The following is a 23895-nucleotide window of genomic DNA, read 5'->3' on the forward strand; positions in this document are numbered from 1 at the left end:
CATTTATTTTGGCTTAAATCTTAAGTTTGGAGCTTCTAGTAGCTAAGTAGAAGAAGCAGACTTTAAAAATAGGATCGAATTGAGAACATAGTAGTAAGTGCTCAGTAGATATACTTATTTAACAAGTGAGTGAATAAACAAAAGAGGTACTAATGGACTTGTTTCTATACTTCTGTGGTGCTGGAGAAGAAATCCACACACGGGCCCTCCTTTGATGATGTCCACTGAGCAAATGCAGCCACTGGAGCTCTCAGAAGACAGACTGGACAAGCTTGACCCTCGTTGTGGCCACTTAGGTAAATGCTCCAGTGTGAACGTCAATGGTGAAAGTCAGAAAGGGGGCATCCCTGACATTCAGTTTGCAAGCAAGTCAGAGGGAGCCCCCTGAAACCTGATAGTTTGTGACTTTTGATGACAGCCAACACCAGATGGATGGGCAAATAGCCATGGGTCTGTGGGGTCTGCCATGTAAATATTAGCTGAAGCACTGTAGAGAAGTTCATTAGAATTAAAAAAGAGGGGAAAGGCATTGTCCTCTTTTTTGGGTCTGACAGAGCCCCAGGCAGAGCACTTTTGAGGCAATAAATGGAATGTGACATTATAGCTTGTTTCCAGTACTTCCCGGCACACTTACACCCCATGTGCAGTGCCAATAAAATATTTCAAATATCTCTCTTTGCCTATCAAGACAGAATTTTAAATAGCCTTTTTCTGCTTTATTGTCAATCTGTTTCCTTTCCAGAACTGACTTTTTGCATAACATTTGTAATGAAAATACCAGAAACATTTCTGCCTCTACCCATTTCTAAAAATGAGACACTCAGACTTTTGATGGGTGGGCCTTTTGCATATTCATAGCCTTTGTTTATGCCTCGCTTGGTTATGCCTCCCCTTGCCTCTCCCCTCTCCCCATTTACCATCAAGATATTTTATATTCAGGATTTCTCCAAACATGGGAGAAAAGGCAATTGAAGTAAAAGTCAAAATTGAAGGAAATGCCTTGCTCTTTGTACGGTGCCCTGAATCGCTTCTTGGGGTTGAACGGTGACGCATGGCTGGTCCATAGCCAGCCTGTACTTCCAGAGACCCCACAGCTGGGCAGCACTCATTCTGAGCCACTTTAATTCATTCAACAAATGTCTATGGCATGGATAATATGGGGGGAAATGAACTGTGCTCTGTGGTAATAAATTTTTAAAATTACATTTTCCGCCTGGCATTAAGATACATAGACTCAAGAGCCTGGGTTTAATCCTGATGCCATAACCTGACAGCAGTGGAATCGTCAGCCTTTTAGCTGGCCTTCTAGACCTCAGTCTTCTCATCTGCAGGTTAGGGATAATTGTACCTTTCCTCGTGGGCATGGTGTGAGAACTAAATGAGATAATATACAGGATGGTGTGAATATTTAACAGCTGGTAGAACACAGGCATTGACGAATCAGAAAAGGTGTTGGTCCATCCCACACACTAAAATGAGGTGAAATCACCTAGTACATAAGTAGTACTCAATAAAGTCCCCTTCTCATCTCCTTTTTTTGCATGCATGTAAACATAAAATCATACAGTCCAATGCCTTACACATAGTACAATTTCAATCAATGCTTATTAAATTGAAATGATTGGATGAAATTATTAAAATCTCCTCGATGAAAGGAAACATTTATTACTATTAAATATGGCTGAAGAATGATGCTGTTTGAGTTTTTGGTTATTATTATGATCTTCTGATGAGGCAGGCATAATGATATAGAGTCACTAAATAGTTCTGATAGTTGGTTCCTCACACGTATTGGGTTTTCTAAAACAAAGGATCATCCAGATATAACGTCCAATAGACCATAAGTAACTTGGAAGCAAGGTCCATTTCTTACTTTTCTTTTTAGTCCTAGCTCAATGCCGGCATATACAGTAGAGGTTTAATCAATGTTTGTTGAATAAATAAATGAATGAATGACACAGGTTATGTCTAGACCCACAAAAGTGAAGTGAAAAGGTCTGACACATTTAATCCACAATATTTTAAAGAAAGTGACCTGAATATTTTCATAAACAAAAGAAAGAGAAAGAGAGGAAAAACAAAAGGGAGGAAGGAAGGAATGGAGGGAGGGAGAGAGGAAGGGATTTAAAAAAATCCAATTACTCTCTGAATTTCCCCAACATCATTTATAGTTGTAAATCTAGCTGGACAGTATCCAGGCCATAGTGAGTTTCCAGAGAGACAAATAGCTTCACTGCCTTGCACCTTCTTTGAATCCTAACGGGATAGCTCCTTATCCATAATATGTTTGAGTTCATTCATTCAAGCCTACATTCAACAAATATTTATTCATTTTTGCTAAGGAGATAAAATATAAGACACCTGTCATAAAAGAGGGCCAAGAAGATATGCATAAGTAATCATTAGATCACCCTTTAAAGGTGTTAACATGAGTAAAAATGCTGTGGATACTTAGAAAATGAGAAAGGACACCCAGGACTCGGGTTAATAAGAAAAGACAATGATGGGGTGGGAGTGGGAGGGTTTGGCTTTCCTCTGAGCCTTGGGGAAAGTATTGGGGGTAAGCAATGGCTAGAGTGAACATTTTTTGAGGATATGAAATATATCAAATGTATCAAATGCTTTACCATCCTTAACAAATTTAGTTCTCTCTCTCCCTTTCTCTCTCTTCTCTCTCTCTCTCACACACACACACCAATTTAATATTATCCTCACCTTAAAATTTGAGAGAATATTAAAGTTCCTAGAAATTAAGCCCTCCCCCAAAAAAAGGGAAAAAAAACAAATTATGGTCCAAGTTCTCAGAACTAACAAGAAACTGAGTCAGGATTTGAACTTAGATCAGTCTCACTCTACTTATTTATCCATTCAGCAAGCATTTATTGGTGGGAGAGGCAATTAAGAATAAAATTATCAAAAGGATATATAATCTTTAATCTCCAAGAAGGCTCTATCTAGAGCAGGAGATAAATCATTATGGAATGAACAAATGCTAGAACAGTGACAGAGAAGCTCAAAGGACAGCAACATAAACCAAAGCACAGAGGAGTAAAATGGAACAGAGAGAATACTTTAATGGGCAAGGCGTGATCGGATCGAATTAATTACATACAATGACATCTGATGGACATGATGTAGAATCGAGGCTTCAAAAGCTCTGGTGAGGTAATGAAGGGGACTGAGGAAAATAAAGAGATGAATAAGAAGACGCGAGGACCTGGGGTTAGGATGGGCAAATAGGAGAATTGCAAAGCCAGGGGGCAGGGTAAAGACCAATGCTGATATACACACTACTATATATAAAATAGATAATCAACAAGGACCTACTGTACAGCACAGGGAACTCTACTCACTACTCTGTAATAACCTATATGGGGAAAGAATCTGAAAAAGAATAGATATATGTATATGTATAACTGAATCACTTTGCTGGACACCTGAAACTAACACAACATTGTAAATCAACTATACTCCAATATAAAATTAAAAATTTTTTAAAAAGACCAATGCTGAAGTGTAAGTGTGAATCACTGGTGTGACTTGGCCAGTCATAGAAATGAAGGCAGTGAGGAACATTCTGAGAACCCAACTACAAGGCCAAAGAGAGCATAAGGCGCCGTACCGGCCCTTGGGCTCTCCAAAGAGAGTAAGGCTTGAGCAAAGGAAATTGGGAAGGAGCATTTGACACCTGTTCTCCCATCAGAAATGTAACTTAAACCCACTCTGTGCCTTGCTTAACTATACTTTAAAATTCCTCTTTGCCTTGATTATCCATCCCATTTAAGCTCTCTCCATTTGGAATTTTACAGAATTCTAGTTTTATTACATGATTTATACATGTAAAGTCCGCTGTAGAAGAGGCCACAATAAATAAATACTTTTCTTTTTCAGACCACACGACTTCTACTCCTATCATCAGGTATAACTGGAATCCAACCAGTCCATAACTGGACACTTATGTAATATTCTTTTTTTCTTTGCATCTTGTCAAAATCAGATGACCTTTCAGACCAGTTTATTAAGGACTGTGATCTCAAAAAGAAGCCAAGAAAAGGGAAAAATGTACAAGTCACCCTGAATGTTGAGTCAGACCAGAAAAAACCAAGGAGAAAAGATACACCGGCCCTGCACATCCCACCTTTCATACCAGGTAATGAACAATGAGGTCAGTTTGCACATCTGTAAAAGGGAACTGCTTGCCTCTAGATCACATTGGTCTTACAATTTTTTCCTTAAATATTTGGATGTTTTAAAATCATTGTTGCAATCTCTACATTTGTCTTAGTTACGATAAGGCCAGCCATTATAATATATATATGTGTATATATATATATATATGGTCCAAAATATTAGTGGATAACACAATACAAGTTTACTTTTCCCTCATCAGTGGAAGTTGGGGGCGGGGGAGGCAGGCTGTGCTCCAAACAGTCCCGCAGGGACTCGAGTCGATGGACATCAACACTACACGGCTTCTAAAGTCACTGTAGGCCTCCAGCAGGCCCAGGGCAGACAGAGTGGAGGACTGGCAAGCCTGCAAGTGGCACACACACTTCCTTCCGTCACAACCCTCATCCGACTGCAAGGGAGGCAGAGAAATGCAGCCCAGCTGTGTGCCCAGAAGAGTGAAACTGTCTGGTGAACAGCTAACGAGTCTCTATAACAACTGTGCATGTGGCATGTGACACTCTCTTGTTTCCAAACGTTTTGTTTTGTCTTATTTCCTTTACCCCTTCCCTCCAGGCCATTTATTTAATGTCCTCTCTATTCACAACCCACTCAGGGGGATACAAAACAAATAGAACACAGAGCATTCTGAAAGGGAACTTTCTTTCAGTTTTATAAGAAATAAGAGAAACACATAAACAGCTGAAATATACAGCAAGAAGTAACATCATAACGGAGGTCCTCAGATAAGGACCCTGGGAGCTCAGTGTGGGCAGTGAATTGTGGACAGTTTTATAGAGGAGGCTGTTTTTAGAGAGTTTTCTCCATTCTACAGATGGAGAGAACTTTCACGCGTAGAAGAGAGGAGAGTAGGCAGGTAGGTGGAAGTAGAGGACTAATTAAGTCAGTGAAGAGTGTAGCCCGTGGCTTATGGAACAGCAAAGGCCCCATCGCTCTAATGCGGGTGGACTTTGGCAGCAGACAGACCTGGGCTCCATTCCTCAGGCACATGTCTTTGCCTCACTTTCCTCAGCGAGTGGACGGTGGTAGTAATATTAAATTGCTCAGGGTTTTGTGAGGCTAAAATGAAATCAGACATGTAAAATCCTTTGCACAAATGATGTTCTCTAGTGTAGCCTCAATAAATACTAATTCTTATTTTAAAGAAACTGCTTTTATTAAGATGTTTGAAAAGATCTATTGACTACCATCACCAGGTGTATGTGCAAATATGGATGCATGTATTTGACCCTGTTTCTCCCTCTGTTCCCCTAATTATGCAGGTGTGCTTTCAGAACATTTAATTAAAAGATACGATGTCCAAGAGAGACATCCAAAAGGCAAAATGAGTCCAGCTCTTCATAACACTGACCTGGAACAGAAAAAGCCACGGAGAAAAGACACACCTGCCCTGCACGTGTCCCCCTTTGCAGCAGGTAAAAGAGCTGGTGCAGGGCATTTTCAGGGGGTGATGGAAACAGGTCAACAGGCTTAACATCTGGACGTGCCAGAGGCATGGCCTTTGTCCTGGCCCAGCAATCTGTGTCTCAAAGAAGGGCCCGGGGAGGAACAGCATTTACTGCTGCCTTTCAGGTTTACCTTCATTGGCCGCTCCCCTGGGGCTGACTTGGAGCTGGGTGATGATCAGAGCATAACTCATGCTTCAGCAGAACTGGTCGAATTCACTGAGCCAATGAAATAGAAATGTCAGTGGGTCCTTGAAAAGAGTTTAAATACCCTCCTCCCCAGTCTTCCAGGAATCTTGCATTCTATGGCTGACAGCTGAGTCTCCCAAGACACCTGGATATATTTACCAAATCCTCAAAAGAAGAGAAAGAGAGAGCGAAAGGGAGAGAAGGAGAGCTGCAGAAATAATGATAGCTCTCTTAATATGTGTCAAATCAAACCAAAACATCTTGCTGAACTATGTGCACCACCCCACGTTACAGGGCAGGGCAGTCAGCGTGTGAGGTATAGTCTTGTCCCTGAGAATTTTACGTACAAGTTGGGGAGAAAGACATACACAATCACGGTTAGAGTATAAGACGGAGTGCGTGTTTGTTTTATATAGTAGTTGGGGGTGGGAGAATGGCAGAAGAGAAAATAAGCTAATGTTTATTGAAACCCTACTTAACGTTAGCTACTGAGTTTACATGTCTTGTGGATTTTCAAAAATCAACTGAATAACACAATAACTAGTATCTCACTTTACAGCTAAAGAAATTGAGAGAGAATTTAAGTAACTTAGCTACTCTAAAGTCTTCTGTTGATGAAATTGATGGATGGATGGCTGATTGACTAATTGATGATGGGATGATTAGAACGATTGATGAATGGATCAAATTATGCTCACGTTCAAACACTGTTACATGACAGAGCTGGGGCTCCCGTCCAGGTCTGTCTCATCTGTGAGCAGTTTTTCATTGCACCATGCTATGGTTTGGACTGGTAGCATTTTAGCAATCCAGAAGGGACACTTGGGAGGAGATTAGATTTAGTCATTGTTATAAAACTGTATTTTCCCATTTTTGCATCTAATAACAAAATTGAAAGACGGCTCAGAACACATCATGAAAAGACAGTCAGGGGAGCAGACAGGGTTACTGACCTCTGAGAAGAGCCAGGCAAGGAGGAATGAAGCATGAGGAAGCACTTGTCTGGAGAAATGGACCAAGGACCAGTTGGGAGGGTCTGAACCTGCCTCGGCCATGTTTCTCATAGGTTACATGCATCCCTACCTATACTGATCCTTCAACCCATCACACATTTCCTCCAAGCTCTGCCTCTGTCCAAATTCTAGTCACCTTTTAAGACTCAGCCAGCTTAAAGTCTCTGCCAACAGACCCCTCCAAGGCCAAAACGAATATTTTTTATTCTGAACTAACTCTGTATTAGAGCTGGGCATGCAAATACCAAGACTTTGCCCTCTCTTTTAGTATTATCCTTATTGGTTTTGTTGCTGTTGTTGTAGTTGTTATTTAAATTGACTTACATCAAAGACTTTTTCGATGACGTCATGAGAATTGGCCTGGGATTGCCCTGTGTTGCTGGTATTCACCTTGATATCCGGTCCAGTCCCTCCTATATAGCCGTGCTCAATAAGTATCTGTTCATTAGATATTCCATCTGGCAATCATGATTTAGCAGTTTCAAGTTCTCCATTAGGAGACTGATTATTTTCTGCTCATTCTTGTATTTGTTTTTATTGAAGTCCTTCTAGGGGAAGACTTAGTAGAGGAACAAAAATACTGACGGTCAGAGGGTTACCTTAGTACACAGCACTGAACATGGGCTTTGGAGTCAGACAGGTGTAGGTTTGATCTCTGGTTCTGCTCCATTCTAGCTTTGTGACCTTGGGAAACAGACCATAAGAGCCTCCTTCATTTCATCCATCTCTGAAAGGAGAACCATAAAATCTGTCTCTCAAGGTTGTTAACACAATTAAATAAAGTATATAAAGCACCTAGCACAGCTCCTGGCTTATTGAAGGTCCTCAATAAATGTTAGTTCACCTCTATCTCTTTTCAAACTTATATTCTTTTCTTTTTTTTAACATGTTTATTGGAGTATAATTGCTTTACAGTAGTGTATTAGTTTCTGCTTTATAACAAAGTGAATCAGCTATACATATACATATATCCCCATATCTCCTCCCTCTTGCATCTCGCTCCCACCCTCCCTATCCCACCCCTCTAGGTGGTCACAAAGCACGGAGCTGATCTCCCTGTGCTATGTGGCTGCTTCCCACTAGCTGTCTATTTTACCCTTGGTACTGTATATATGTCCATGCCACTCTCTCACTTTGTCCCAGCTTACCCTTCCCCCTCCCCGTGTCCTCAAGAAACTTATATTCTTTGAGATAAGTTAAATCATTTCTAAAGGTGAGAATTTTTCTAGTCACAGTGTTTTACCTCTCCATAGAAGCCTGCTGATTCAAGGAACTTCCTAAGCTGTTAAGCTCTATTTCTCTGGGAATGGAGGCTGCTTACGTCCCAATATCGACATCTTAAGAGAGCAGCTTCCTGGACAAATAAAAAATGTTTATCAAACAGTGCAAAGTACACAAGAGTTGGAGCAGTGGCCTGTATACATTATGGAATTCATTGAATCAGCAAATCTTTGGGTTGCAAGTATTTGCAATTATAGATAGTGTTCTAATGATTCTAGCTTTCATTAGCATATTAGCTGAAGTACTTTATTTTTGAAGAGCCTTTTAGTATCTAAAGATTTGGCAGTAATCGAAATGCTAGTTAGGCTGATAAGAATGGAGCCTTCAGCAGAGGTTCAGAGAGACACACTGGTTCTAATAAGGGTCTTGAGAGGAACTCACAGGAAAATGCACTCCGGAGACATCTCCTCTCATTAGCCCTTGGCAAGCGAAGGCTGGACAGGGATTCACTCTCTTCTTTAAATCTCTAGCTAACTACCTTCATTCCCTGAGGTTAATGAGCTTCTCTGACAGCTTCCAACCATCAGACAACTCCTCTAAGCAGTGAGGAGTCATCTCGGGCTTCCTTGCCAGCCCAGGCTCTGCTCTCAATGTGACCCACAGTTGCCAGGGCCAAGGAACTGCAGGGCAGGGAGAACTGGTTTGGGATTGGTCAGATCTGCGTAGCCGAGACCTGCTTAAGAGGAAGCGAAGTCTTCAGTTGAGGTCTGTGGCAAAAGGAACTGGAGAAAGTAATGAATAATGAGGCTGCAAGCATTGAAGAGAAACTTCCTGAAAAATTGGCCTATGAGCTGTGAACACTTGGAGATCAAAGCTCAATATGGTACTTGTAGAAAGGAGCCTGATGTGTCCTTTGAAAGTGACACCTCTTCTGTCCTCCCGGGAATAGAGCGCTCTCTCTGGTGTGGTTTATCAGGAGGGGTGGTGTCTTAGCCCTGGCTGCCTTAGATCTGCACACATCTGTAATGCAGGTGACTGGCTTTAGATGGTGCTCTGGTGGGGATCATGGCCTAAAACAGCTTGCTGCAAGGCTAATTGACCCTTTAGAGACCTTGGACTAACAGCTTTAGCCTTAAAAACACATCGAGCTGTAAGAAGCAACCAAGTGCCCTAAACTCTTCTACATAGAGAGTGAAAGAGAAAGAAGTGACATTTTTCTAAATCCCTACTATATTCCAAGTCTTGTGCTAGATGTTAGAATATCCTTTGAGAATCTCATAGTTTGGTAAGGAGACGATGTCTTGTCCAATGATTCCTACAATGTGTAAAGTACTTTAACAGAGGTTCATGTAAGGTGTGATTGAAGCATAAAAGAATGTTGGGCTAAATCTATCTTGGCGGGATCACCCCCTGTGGGAGATACAGATTATGTTTCCTCCCGTTTTACAGACGAATAAACTGAGGCTCAGACAGGTTAAGTGACCTGCTCCAAGTTCAGTGGCCAATGAAGGGAAAGCTTTCTGGCTCTAGAGCACATTTCTCCAATACTACACCTCTGCTTATACAGGAAAATGTGAGGATCAAGACTAGGTTAAATCAGATAGACTAGTGTTTGTTAAATCTCATTCATCTTCGAATGACCAAAGGCAATGATATGAAGCATCGAGGATAAGCACACAGTGACGACATATAGATGCTACTGATTTAAGCCTCATCCTAAGCAGTGATATCCATGAAATCAAGATTTTGATAAACTACCGTATATTCCTTCATTATAAGACATTAGAATGAATGCTTAATTATGCTAATATAATAGTATACTATTATTATATATTATATATAATATATATTATTGTATGTATATTATATTATATACTATTATATAATAGTATAAGAGTATACTAATATACTAGTTCACCTCCACTTGAAAGTATCTCCTGTGTCCCTGTGGAAAACCTAGCCCACTTTGGGAAGGGCTGACCTTGATGATTTAACAGCCTCTTCCCTTCCCTGAAATCCCAGGATTTTTTTTTTTTTTTTGGCCCAGATGCTTGTACAACTAGGTGTCAAGGATACTTAAAATAACCAGAAAGTTGACTAGGATCTGGGAATTTAAAGGCTCCTGTCCTCATTGAATCCACCCAAATTTGGTGTAATGTGAAGAAATATCAAGGAATGCTTGGGGGCTCAGCATAGCTAATTCTGTGTTCTTCGATCAAGATAGCCTTAATTCTAAATTAAAATCCAAACCTCTGTGCAACTGGTATAAGAGAAAATATCTCCCACTCTGCTTCATAAGTGATTTATGCAAAAGCCTTATTTTCAGCCAGACTCTTGAAATTGTTTTTCTCCTCCAATAAATGTCAGCTAATTGGTAAAGGACCCATATGAACCAACGAGGGACTGAATCAAAGGAATAGTCATTAAGATCAACACATAGTATTCGTCAATTTGCCACTGTTGAATGGACTCCAGTGTTGTAGAAAGGCCTCTTGGGGTGCACAGCTTTCCTCCCTCAAGTTTAGATCTTTATGAAATGCTTCATGAACAGAAAGGTCTCTGATTCTGAGAAGGGTGGGGAGTGATTCAAGGCAGAGGTGGGTAAACAAAGCTGACTGACTGGAGTGGGATGACAGAAACCATGGAGGACTGGCCCTGAATCACAGCTCCCTTTCCTTTTATTAAAATAACCGATTTCACAATTCACAGGATAAGCAGAACCGTCCACACCTCCTTGGATAGTTTTTTCTGGGCTGATCAGTCCAGAAAATGGTGCTCAGGCTTCTGAATTCCACAGACTAGTAAACTTTTAAAAACAAGATATTGTGAGCCTAACATAGGGATAGCAACTTCGAATTTTTCCTAGTAAGGATACTGACAAAACAACCATCTAACACCCCTAAAATTTCATAAAAGAAAGGATATTTTAATCCCCAAAATAAGAAAAAGAATCATCTCAAAATAAAAGACAGAATTGTAGCCATAGCTGTATGAAAAAAATTCACCGCATTTTCCTTATTTTCTCGTTTTGCTCTAAACCACATAAAATTTATCATCTACCAGCACCGACATTCAGAAGCAGGATGTTCAGAGTCTCAGCTCAATATTCTCCCAGATGTTAGTAAAATATGTTTAGTTTGACTTCATGAGGCTTACCAGTTCTTTTCAAAGGGAAAATAAACTAGCAAATTGTGAAAGGAAAGGAAGAACTAAGTTGCTCATGGCTGTAGCACTGTGCTAAGAATTATTACATACTTCTCATTTAGTTGTCACAATAACCCTTTATATAAATATTAATGCCCTCATTTTACATACAAGAAAACTTAGGTCTGAAGGTGCTATCTGGCCCAACACAGATTAAGTGAGTGGCAGAATGAGTCCAAAGCAGTTAGACTCCAAAATCCATATGCTTCCATCCTACTGCTGTAAGCTTAAATGTAGAATGTAGAGAAGGGGGTGAAAGTTGCCTCTGACACCTAGGTTGAGCATCTCTTATAACCATAACGGTGTTCTCACTGAACCACAACTCCTCTGGGAAGGCCAAATAAGGCCCCTCAGTTCCCCCTCTCCCTGTTGGCACCTTTAGCTTTGCAGACATTAAAACGTTTCTGCGTTGCCATGCCCCTGTGTACTGTCTATGCTGTAAGGTCGTCTAATATTTTAATTAGAGGAACTTAATTGCAGATCTGTGCTTTGTTTTGCAGGTGTGACACTGCTCAGGGACGAGAGACCCAAAGTGATCATGGAAGATGATGAAAAAGATGGTGACAAATAGCTATTTAAAGATATTTCCCCTAAGACCACCTGTAAATAGGTTAGATTGGTTCCCTATGGCAACCTAGAAAAAATAGACTTGTTTCTGCTCTCATTTTGTCATAGTCCGCCTTTAAGATCCAGACACATTTTCCCCAGGAGGCATACTAGATCAGATTGCCAGTCACCTCTCTGTCTTCCTCTTCTTTTTTGAATCTGGTTTCTATTCCCACTTCTTGAATTTTCATTTTCTGATGCAGTGGAAAGGAAGCAGATCATCCTAACTTGGGAGATAACAGGGAAAGCTTTAGTGCTCAGCACCTGCATCTTCTGGATCAATTCGTGGAGCAAAGAGCATGGATAACGTGGGAATCCTCTATTTCTGGCTTATGCTGGTGGGCGGGACTTGACTTCCCATCATCCAAATACTAGTTCAGAGGGCTTCCCTGGTGGCGCAGTGGTTGAGAGTCCACCTGCCGATGCGGGGGACACAGGTTCGTGCCCTGGTCTGGGAAGATCCCACGTGCCACGGAGCGGCTGGGCCCGTGAGCCATGGCCGCTGAGCCTGCGCGTCCGGAGCCTGTGCACTGCAACGGGAGAGGCCGCAACAGTGAGAGGCCCGCGTACCGAAAAAAAAAAAAAAAAAAGCAAATACTAGTTCAGGTTGGGGCTCCCTGTTGCCAGTTAGGGAAATGAGAATGTTTGGGTTCTAACTCACTGATTGCTTTGGACAACATGGTCTTTTATCTCTTTTATCCTTTCTTAAGAGTCCAAGTGTCTCTTGTGACATACCTAACTAAGACCTTTGTAACTGATACCCTAAAAGTGAATATGTGAGCTGGGGGAGTCAACCCAACCACCCATGCCTTGAATGAAAACACCACAGGTAGAGGGTGCTGGTCTATCTGGGAAGTTTAGCAGTATACCCTATGTATTTTTTAAAATGTTTCTTAACTATGTTGTCCTGAGATTTTGTGAGTTGTGTAACAAATGACCATTACTAATGATAGGTATAATACCGATGTTTGTGATGAATTTACTTTTTAAAAACTTAATTAAGATCAATGGAAGATCATACCTCTACTTTTAGCAATCTCACTTATTTAGACCCCAATATGCTTTCTTGGATGCGAGGGGAAGATGTGGCATTAGCTAGTGAGCAGGAGTCTGTGTATGACCCCTGCCCCAGCCTGCCGTCTGTGAGTGCCATGAGAAGGTTTTGCACGAGGGCCTCATCTATCAGGTGATGGACATGGGGAAAAACGAAAGCTGTCGTTCAAAGGTATAAAGGTGGATATTCAAAGAGATCCTGCCTAAGTGATAATTTGGAAGCTCTGTATACACCCTGACTCCAATAGTTTGTTAATCCCTTCTGTCTTTCTGTCCTTCTCACAAATGTGGAAAAGACACAGGACCCTGCTGGTAATAAAGACGCTTCTGGTACTAAGATGCATCGCTATGTCTGGGTGCATTTCTCCTAAAAATACCCTATTTTACACTTATAAATACCCTATATTACACTTATAAAGAGAAGAGGCTGCAAAAGAGACTCAAGGACTGTTTTGTTTGTTTTTGACCCACAGAGGTTTAAAAATGTTTGAATCAACATTAATATTTAATAATCTAATCAGGAGAATTTACATAAAATCCTAGATTTCCAGATTCTCTTGAGAAACCATCTCAAGGCCTGGCAACCTGAGCCTGATTTAGAAGCGTGGCGACCGTCAGCGGGCACTGAGTACCAGATGCCCTTTTAGGAGAAATATACGTTCTCCAGCGCTCCATCTGCCCCCCCTGGCATATTTCACCTACTGACTTCAGCCTCCAGCCTTCACATTGGAGTGTGGAACCCCTGTTGAAGACCCATACTTTGCATCCCTAATGATCTCTCCCTTTTTGATCCCACTCCAGTTTTACTAGCGGTGGCCCCAATCACAGCTTTGGGAAGAGGGGAGAAAGACTGTGGCCAGGCTGCCGGTTGAAGCCTAAGTGGTGAAATAGGCCACCATAAAGTCTTTAAGAAGCCAAATGCAATTACACGCATGTGGATAATAGGATTACCTCACCACCAAGGGATTCTTAGTAAGAAAACACAGATGAACTCTCATTCTATCAGCTTTGCCGTACAAGCGTGGTGTACCTGCAGCCATGCCAACCGGTTGTGCTCAATAAACTCACAGGTGCTCAGAAAAGCTCTCCTCATTTCTGATTCCTGGGGAGGGGTGGAAAGTAGACTGGCTGTTGAAGAGACAAAGGTCTCGGGTTCTTGCCCCAACTGTGCAACACTGAGCAAGTCCCTGGATTTCTCTGAGTCTGTTTCTTTATCTTGAAAATGAGGTTAATAATCCCCACCTTGCCTTCATAATCTGAGAATTAAATGAGATAATATAAGGCAAAGGGTGTAGTAAGCTTAAAAGCCTTGTTCGTCTGTAACAGGATTATTTTAAGACATTTTCAGAGTGAGGACTGTGCCTTTTCTATTGCCAAATCCCCATTGCCTGGGTATTAAATCAGCAGCAATTATGTGGAATTGAATCAGAGCCTCTGAAGAAATACTTCAAGTAGGGAGTCACTTGCAATAGCCTTAACTGAAAGACCAGCTCTCCTCTTTCCAGGAAGATGGTCTTTGTAATCCTCCCAGCCTCAAAGAAGCACTCGCAGAAATGGTGAGGGACAAAGCCAGTCAGAATATCTAACCAACGCTGGATGTCACTGGGCGATTTGGATTGAAGCCAAATCTCCCTCACCTCCCTCGATGCATGTAGCCCTTTTCTAGGCAGGTAAATTAGACGTTTAATGTTTAGGATTACATTCGGATTAAAGTAGTTTTCAATACATCGTGAATAACTTCCCTCCAACTAAATAATGATCATATTAATAAACTAAAGAGCATCACATGGGAGTCCATTCAGAAAGAAGGCCCCAGCTAAAGGGATCCCAACAGAACTGGCAAATCGGTTGGCCATCTGTTCATTCTGACGGCATCTACCCCAAGCCCAGGCTGCCTGAGAAGAGGAGGCGCTAGACATGAGACTCTTAGCTGCACGTAGCACTGGTGGCTTCATTTAAATCCAGATCCTCCTTAAAAGCTGCTGCCTGAGATCACACCGCCAGCTTCTAACGCTTAATTATCACCTGGAGAGGCCGGAACCGGTGCTGGGAAAGGACTCAAGCAGCGTTTCCTTTTAAATGCAATTAAATGAATTGCAGGCCTCCCAAGCCCGTGTTGTCCACATTGTTTTCTTAAAACAAGGATAGACTTAGATGACATGTGGTTGTGAAAATAGGTTGATCGAGCACTTACTTTTCCTAGTTACATGATGGATTGTGTAGACTCTCTGTCATCTTGTGTAAATGAGACTCCCTTGTCACTTGTAATTTCTAAGTGTGGAAGACTTAGAAAACTCCCCAAGGCAGTGAATGAATGCAGAGAAAATAGATGGACTGAAAATCTCCTCCTCCTGGTCTCCTGGACACAGGATTGCCTTTGAACTGGCCTTAAGGTATCATCTTCACAGAAGTTCAGAACACAATAATGACCGTAATTCCTGACCCCCAAAAATCAGGGCAGGAGACTCTCCCCAGATAAGTGTATTTACAGGGAAAACAATGCAGTATTTGAAATGTGGTCTGCCCTGGAAAAATCCAAGATATCAGTTTATTTTTCTCAAGAAGAAAGGATAGGTATTCCCTAACCTACAGTAGCAGGTCCTTCCAACAACGTGAGACTCCTCGTCTTCAGGAGACTTGCTGAGAAGAAGCAGCAGAAAATGGAAGATAACTGAGCTCCTCTGAACGAACGTCACTCTTCCCATCTGGCGCCAAATGGGAATTTTGAGAGTTGCATAAAAACAGCGAACCACAGATCCTCACATCCTTACGATTATGTGTTAGTGCTCCAGAAAAACAATATTTATCCATCAAATCATGTGTAATCTATATTTAAAATGTATTGTTTAATCACTACTTAAATAATGCCCTTCATGAAAAGAACAGCGTGCTCTCAGCCCTTGCATTTGTTCAATCTTTTTCCTCTATCGCCTCGTTTGATCCTCGAAAGCAATTGTAAGAAAACTAAATAGCCAAGGAAACTGACTTGGAGGAGAAGCCAGGATGGAAACTCAGGCCTCCGAATTCATGAGTGCTGTGATCCTGGCAGCTGGGTGTGGAGGAATGACCGCTGTGTACACCCTTCTGCAGCTCCTAGCTGCTGGGCACCCAGGGTAGTTCCTACCGGCTTGTCACGGGTCCTGGGATCGCCTTAGGGGGAAAGTGTCTGAAACATCCTCTGGTAGAGTCAAGGTTGTGCCCCTCCTGGGGTTATATAACTAGAGCCTTTATACCAAACTGACCCTCAGTTACCAGCACGGAGCCGCCAAACAGCAGCAGCGATACAGACAAAGTCAGGTTAAGAGACAGGAGTTCGAAAGGTGTGTGAAACCTGGAGACGGGGTGGGGAGGATGTGGGACTGGGGAGAGGTTGAGCCCAGTGGTAGATCCAGGTTCTGGAATCTTGAATATCTGGGTGCTTTTCTTCTGCAATTTCTTTAGCAACTTACCAGAAATATTTTCTGATGGCACCTTGGCTTTCCCTCCTCCCTGAACACTCTGTGGTTCCCAGCTACCCCCAGAACTCAAGAGGGCACATGCTAGTGAGGGGCCCTGGAGTTTAAGCTTTATTAACTCCTTGATAAATCTGCCCCTAGCAGGCAAGAGACAGCTGTCTGCCCGTACTATGAGTCTCAGCAAGTCTGGCCACCTGTTTCCTTCACCATTTTTTGCAGTGTTTCTCAAACAGTATATATTCACCACACAATTTCATTAACCAGATTTTTTAGCAGGATGATTGCTGGAATTAAATGGTGAATATTAATAACATAAGAGTACCCGTTTCAGGAAATTCAAAAAAGAAGACTTCCCAGAGTTCTTGTAGGGTTGACGAGGTTGTCCTTCAATGCTGAGTGACCGATACAGCTCTTTACTGCCCTGGTCAATGCTATTATAATTTCTTGGTATTGAGTTCTCACTTGTCCCGGGAAACATAGCTCTTTCCTTGATCCCCCCATCCTTTCCCCAGCCACACGTTACCTTCCCTCCCCATCCCACTGCATGACCACATGGCTCTGTGTTCCATCTGAAAGGCAGTAGCTCGAACAAGAATGAATTCCACACATTCATTGAAATGAGCCATCACACGCAGAGGCATACCAGCCAATACCCATTGCTCTAAGCCTTCTACCCAGAAAGAAAACAAGTACCATGGCTAATCCCGCTCCTCCCTAAGCCCCTTAATCCCATCGGAAAATCCCATAGGAAAGCTTCTTGCTTCCATTATCCAGTGTTTGGGGGATCCTTTTGTTGAAGGGAAATCATACTGAGAAGGCTAGTATGTAGAACACATCGAATCTGAAGAGCTAAGTAGAAGTACAGTAGGAAGCCCCATGGTCACCCCCTCCTTCCCTCCTCCTCCCGTCACCTCCTTTGGTGGCCTTTAAGGAAACACTAGGACTTTGCCAGGCAGGGTCAGAAGCCCTGTAACTACATGATTAAGGAGGTCAAGCATTCCTTCAGCTGCCTCCAGCGTGAGAGGCCTCCGTTCACACTCAGCCCCAAGCTTCCCGTGTCCAGTGGGTTGAGGGTTTTCATTGTGTGGGTAATGTATGGGTTTTAACATGCACGTTTGCAAGCTCCGTCTTTGATATACCCTGTGCATTTCTGAATAGGACCAACATCCCTGGCGATTCCTCAGTCTGAGCAGAAGCCAAATCTGCAGTCGCTCTCCTACAGAGCAAAGCAAAAAGCCAGCAATAAGAAAACCAAATAGCAAATCAACAGGGTGTAGTTCTTGAACAAAGGCACATTCATAATTTGTAATTGTGTAGTTATAAATCCCCTCCTAGGGCTTTGCTCTAATGACCCAAAACAGAAAGGAAGCCTTTATTTTCTTCTGCATTTGGGTATTTGGTGACAGAGCAATGTACATTTGCCAACAGTACAAATATTTATATATTTTTTTAGTACTTTAAAAGCATTATTTCAGGTGTAGTGGAGTTCCAGAGAATCAATACATGATTTGACCAAACCCTGCCTCTGAAAAAAATTCCTATCAGTCTATGAGATATTAATCTTAGCGAGAAAAGAGTATTCTTGGTTTCTCCCAAGAGGTTTAAAGACACAGGCTCCATCACCAAATCCCCAGTAGAATGCTTGTATGTGTATCTGAGTGTACACATATAAGTCTCAACCCCAAATCTTCTTTCCAACCAAAGCCAAGCACACGATGGCTTGTCAAGAGGCAGAACATTCTGGGGTCCATTTCATTTCAATCTCAACCCTGACTGAGAGGAGTAGAGGGAGAAGTCAACAAAAAGAGAATTCTAGAGCAAAGATTATGTTTGTCATTCAGAGATGATAGGATCCCAACTACAGGGCTCATTTATTACGGTGCTGAAATTAGGAAACAACACCAAATTATTTGGAACGGCGCTGACCATAGAACTCCCTGTAATGATGGAAATGTTCTAGGTCTGTGCTGTCCAATATGGTGGGCGCCTTGCGCCAACTGAGTACTTGAAATGTGGCTAATGAACCAGGGCACTCAATGTTTAATTTTACTTAATTTTGAAGAATTTAAACAGTCACATGTGGGTAGTGGCTACTGTATTGGGCAATGCAGGTTTGGAATGTTAACCTCTCTACTTCAGGAGGCTGTGGTTGGCAATAGAATCAACCATCCAAGCAGTCTGATGGAGGACATGGGGCCCAGGGGAGCCTGGAGCTGCCACCTGTCCTCCAGGAAAGAAAATAAGCCAGCACTTCTCTCTGGGGTGAAGACAATCAGATCTCCCAAGGCACAACCCACCAGCCCACAGGCCACCAGCCTGTTTCTCCCATTTGCTAATAAGGGCCATTCTAGGCCAACCAAATCCCCAAAGTATGAGAGATGCAGCATTTGTTTTATCTGGTTCTGTTTTTGACTGTCTTGTTTTGGAAGTTATTTCACAGTCCTTGTAGTCAATTTTCTGTTCTGAAGTTCTGGAATTTATGTTAATTCATTCATGTATGTGTTCTCTCATTCCTCAAGTGTTTATGGATCATCCACTGTCTTCTGAGCGCTGAGGTTCAGAGATAAAATCAGACACAGTCCCAGGCTTCCCTGAGCTCACACCATCCTGGAGGGAGCCACCAGCAAATATCGATGACCCACTATGTTCAGTGCTGAACAAATGTCAGTCCGGGAGCCCGGAAGAGCTGTGGGGCAGGGGATGCTCAGTGCTGTCAGGGAGGTCTTAGGAGAATTCACAGAGGAGGTGAAATTTGGGCTTGCTTTGAAAAAGAATGGAAAGGAGGGAGTATTTCAGACCTAAGGACACCTGAATGAAAGCAAAGCAGGGTGGAAGCAAAAGAATTTATTCTACCTCCTGTGGGGATAAATCTTTCTGCCTAGAACCTGAGTTTTTTACCTTGTGATCAGGTGGACTTGGTTTGGTTTCAGGCTTCACACCACTGACTTGGGACTTGACCTTAGACCTGCATCTTTACCTCCTTAGAGTCTTGCTTTCTCATTGGCAAAAACAAATGACACATGTAGATTTTGTTAGGTTTTTGTGAGGATTAAATGTAAAAACACTTGTGAAATGTTCTAGTCCTCATCCTGGCAAGAAGGAGGGACAAAAGTTAATTTTCTGTCTTCATTCCACTGGACAGCTCATATTCCATGTGGGCCTTTCTTGGAAACAGCTGTCCCGGCCCAGAGAACCACTTGACAGGCCTTGTCTGGGGTTACCTTGGGTTGAATGAATTCCATTTGTTCCTTCTCGAAGGATTTGCTCTGGCAGGAATGACAAATTTCATAAAAACTCAACTCCTGATACACCGCAAGTCTTCGCAGGGTAGACACTTGGTGAGGAACCAGTGGGAGAAAAGAGTGTGATATGTTTTGCATATTTGAAGATTTTCTCTGTTGCATGATACTTTTAAAATTGAACAATAGCAGTAAATTTAATCTCAGCAATACCTGCGGATTTTGAATCTAAAGCACCCAGTAGGTGACACACCTGTTTCCACTGGGGAAGAATGGCTCACACCAAGGGTATTAGAGAAAGGGAGGGTGACCACCCAGATAATTCCCACCCAGATTGTTGACGAGAGGCCAGGTCCAAATCTTAAGCTCAGTCCAGTAAGGAAAACAGGATCTGGCAAGTGAAGGATGCTTGGGCTCAAAAAAGGATCTCGAAAGCTCTTCTCCCTATAATCCGGGATCCATATAGCTACATAAGACACGTTTTTCTGATTGAGCCACCTTTGGGATGCAAAAAATTTTAAACTGTCCTCAGGACAATTCTGTATAGAGAGCATGCAAACATAATTTGAGAACACAAATACACACTGAGAAGGATATGTGGTACGACGAGGAGCTTTGGAGACAGACCCGTGGGGTACCACTAACAGCTCAGTCGTTTGCTAGCTATGTCTCTGTGGCAAGTTACTGAACCTCTCTTAGCTTCGGTGTCTTCGTCTGTAAAAATCGTTTGGTTATACCACCTTTCCAGGTTGATGTGACAAGTAATTAAGATCATTCATTGAAAGTCTCTGGTTCCCTAGACATTAATTCAATCTTAGTTCACCTCTCTTTCCCATCACTTTCCTCTTGGTGTCTGAGACCTGGTTTACATCATTTAGGTGGTTCACCAACAGATACTGTGCTACACAAAGTGCACATTCAACACATACACGCACACACACACGCACACACACACACACACACACACACACACACACTGATGCCATCCTTTCAGCTCAATCAAAACAATTCAGGATCACTGATCTCCAATCTCAGTTCTGCTCCCTTCACTCTACTTCCTCCTCAGCCCCTTCACCGGGCAAAAAAGAATATGAAGGATGGACAAGAAAAGAAAATGACACTGCAGAGGGAAGAAGGAAGCAACAAGTAAAGGAGACCCAAAATCTCCTGGTAGGTCAGAAAATCTAATGACTAGATCAGAAAATGCAAGGAGATTAGGGAAAATAAGATGAGAAAATTACAGGGAGGCAGACCACGGAGGGCCTTGCAGGACATGCACAGGACGTGGACCTTCATCGTCCCATCAACAGTCAGCCATGGAGTGGGCATTACAGGAAGGGGTGACACTGTGGTTTGTGTTTCGCTGCATGGGGGTTGGGGGTGGGTGTGGATTGGGAGTTGGTCCCTGAGGGAGGCAGGTAAAGGAATCAGGAACCATAGCTCAGCAAGCCAAGATCACGGAAACCTGCAGGACCCTAAGTATGGAAAGGGAGCCTGAGGATCAATGGGTGAGTTAGTTTAGCTCTTTTCAGAAGCTGCAGCCAATCACTGGCTAGAAATCACCTCCTAATACAACTAAACACAACATCATTTGGGGGGTGGGAGGGAGGGAATTATACTTTTTAATAAGTAGACAAAATATTTCTAGGAATACCTTTTTCACAATACTCCAGGCATGGGCCAACCTTCCAACACATTAACCTCTTGCCACCAGGCTGATCTGACTCACGTTCTGTCCGAGGGAGAGGGATGAGATGGGTAGGAGGACATTACTTTCCCTGAGTGACGATTTTGCATTGTTTATTTTCCCAGAGCTCCACCCCTCCTCTGGATCTGATAAAGCAGAGAGTTACTCAGAAAGGACACGCCCCAGTGGAGGAGAAACTATTGATGAAAAGGGTACATCAACCCAAAGATTGATTGCCTTGCATTGAACACACCTGTGCAGGTGTTTCCACACCCACCCAGATGTTCTCGTTCACTGTGTAGAGCCAGGAAGCCCAGACACAGGCTGTTGGAGGAGGGACTTTGGTGTTTCATTTTCCTAAGACATTTACCTGGGAAAGTTTCTCCATCCTGAGTCTCTACTCCCGTGTGGTTTTATTCATCTGATGGTGGTACCAGTTGAATTACAATAAACAGCAGATTTTACGCTTTTTTGGATGGACTCAGTCAGTTTTTGGACACCAACTCTGATGTTTGATTTTATGTGTCAACTTGGGTAGGCTAACATATTCAGTGGTTTTGTCAAACACCAGCCTAGATATTGCTGTGAGGTAATTTTTAGATGTGATTAATTGAAATCAGTAGACTTTTGAGTAAAGCATTGGGCCTCATCTAGTAGTTGATGGCCTTGAGGACAAAGACAGAGATTTCCCAAAGAGCAAGAAATTCGGACTCAACACTGCAAAACAGAAACCCTGTCTGAGTTTCCAGGCTTCCAGCCTGCCCTACGGGTTTCAGACTTGCCAAACCCCACAACTGCATGAGCTAATTCCTCAAAACCTCTCTCTTTCTCATTGTGTGTGTGTATGTTATTGGTTCTGTTTCTCTGAATAACTCTGATGAATATACCCACACACATAGAGTTCTTCATTCCCACAAAATGTGTTTGGTCTATTTTAGGTTTAATAGTTAATATGGCTAAAATCAATAATGATGAACTGTAAACCCAAGGGACACCTTTTGGATTAATTGGTGGATGTTCTTGGATCTGATTCTCAAAAGAGAGGGTTAGCAGAACCCTGAGGTCTCATCAATTAGGGGACAAGAGGACGGCTTAGGTGGGTGGAAAAAGTGATTCATCTTGATACTGAGGTGAGATTGGAAGATGGTTCTATCGTTTTAGGGAGAAGTATCAGGTTCTGAGCTTGGAATTTCCATTTTTAAGGGAAAGCCATTCCATAGCTTGATTTGTCCCAAGGAAAGAATAAGAACGATTGGCATTCTGCTGATGTCCATCTTCTTTTATCCCTTAGATGAAGACGAAAGGGTCTGTCTCAAAGGACACATCAGTGTTTATGAAATAAATTGACTTATGATGTCTCATTTGTCACCTCCCACAAGGGTAGAGATTGAGTGCCTCTTTGTCTTCTCCTTTCGGCTCTTCTCCGATTACCTGGCTCACATCTGAGCCCCATAATTCAAGTAGTGATGCTGGGCAGGGATCTCTACTCCTGGTTATGGTTTTTGGAAGTTGCTGTCATTTGCTGGACATAGTGGACAGTTGTAGTCACCCCTCTGTGGCAGGGATGGTGAGAGGGGTGGGATCCCACTGTGGTGGGATGACAAGGATGCCTAACTCACCAATCGCTCGCGGCACCGTTTAAAATAGTCTTAATTACCCTAGAGGCAGAGATGTTATGATTCAGATTAAACAGATAAAGAGACTGAGGTACAGGGAATCAAGTCACTTGCCTAAATCCTCACAGGTAGTAAGCAGGTGTTCTAGAACTGGAGTCCAGGCTTTTGCATTGAGTTCTCCTCAATTGCTATTTCTGTTCCTGCCCTTCTGGAATTCCATGGTACAAATGTCTCCCCTGTGCATGTATCCTTTTAAACTTACTGCTAAAACACTGGCCACTAAAATGCTTCTATCGTACATAAAAATGTTTTGGATATTAAAGAATTGATAAAATCTCCCTCCACCCCACGCCACCCCCTAGCCCTGGAAACTGATTAAGATGTTTTCGAAAGGCCTTTATCGCACAAGTCTTTACTGAACAACTACTATGAGGAAGGTGCTGTGGGATTTGATGCTGAATGAGACTCAGCCCCCGCCCTCTAAGAGCTTAATCTTATGGGGGTGTTGAGACATGTGTACAGATCATTAGAGTCACAGATATTATATCTGAATGTTAAAGGTCAGTTCACGTGGTCCCCTCTCGAGTCAGAAAAGGGCCTCAAGACCTTGGCAACCTGCTGAAGTCCCAGAGTAATTTAGTGGAAGGGTCTCTTGGCTCCCAGTCTGCGTCTCCACACAGCTGTTCTCTAACACAAGCCAGAGTGCTTTAAAGCCACGGTTCCCAAACTGTGCACCGAGGAGCTCTGGGGTGCCTCGGGATGTTTTAAGTTTCAGAGGGAAATCCAGGAATACTTGATACCTGTGAGCCTCTGTGTGAAAGGTGAGTTCCAGTACGCACTGAATTTCTTTTGAGGCTGTCATAGATTTTGGAAGCTGGGTTTTTGACAATTGCTCTCGTAAGCAGCAAGTATCATAGAAGATCAATGGAACGGGAGAGGAGGGTGGTGGCGTCCAAATATGGAGCAGGAGAGGAGGGTG

At 42.6% G+C, this 23895-nt stretch overlaps 1 protein-coding gene across 1 annotated transcript; it reads left to right on the plus strand.

The window, feature by feature from the left end:
- Positions 1-214: 214 nt before the first annotated feature.
- PPP1R17 (protein phosphatase 1 regulatory subunit 17) lies at positions 215-11831 on the plus strand. The gene is made up of 4 exons (XM_029233000.1): positions 215-296; positions 3998-4150; positions 5451-5603; positions 11761-11831. The coding sequence occupies exons 1-4, from the start codon at positions 215-217 to the stop codon at positions 11829-11831; spliced, it is 459 nt and encodes a 152-aa protein (XP_029088833.1).
- The last annotated feature ends 12064 nt before the right edge of the window (positions 11832-23895 follow it).

Source organism: Monodon monoceros, unplaced genomic scaffold (assembly GCF_005190385.1).
Source record: "Monodon monoceros isolate NGI ecotype Baffin Bay Population unplaced genomic scaffold, NGI_Narwhal_1 Super_Scaffold_2, whole genome shotgun sequence".
Lineage (NCBI taxonomy): Eukaryota > Metazoa > Chordata > Mammalia > Artiodactyla > Monodontidae > Monodon > Monodon monoceros.

Bases quoted from the DNA above. Each gene is read 5' to 3' on its own strand.
- PPP1R17 (XM_029233000.1), top strand. From the start codon at position 215: ATGATGTCCACTGAGCAAATGCAGCCACTGGAGCTCTCAGAAGACAGA. The intron at 297-3,997 runs GTAAATGCTCCA...TGTCAAAATCAG, and splicing joins CCCTCGTTGTGGCCACTTAG to ATGACCTTTCAGACCAGTTT. The intron at 4,151-5,450 runs GTAATGAACAAT...CTAATTATGCAG, and splicing joins CATCCCACCTTTCATACCAG to GTGTGCTTTCAGAACATTTA.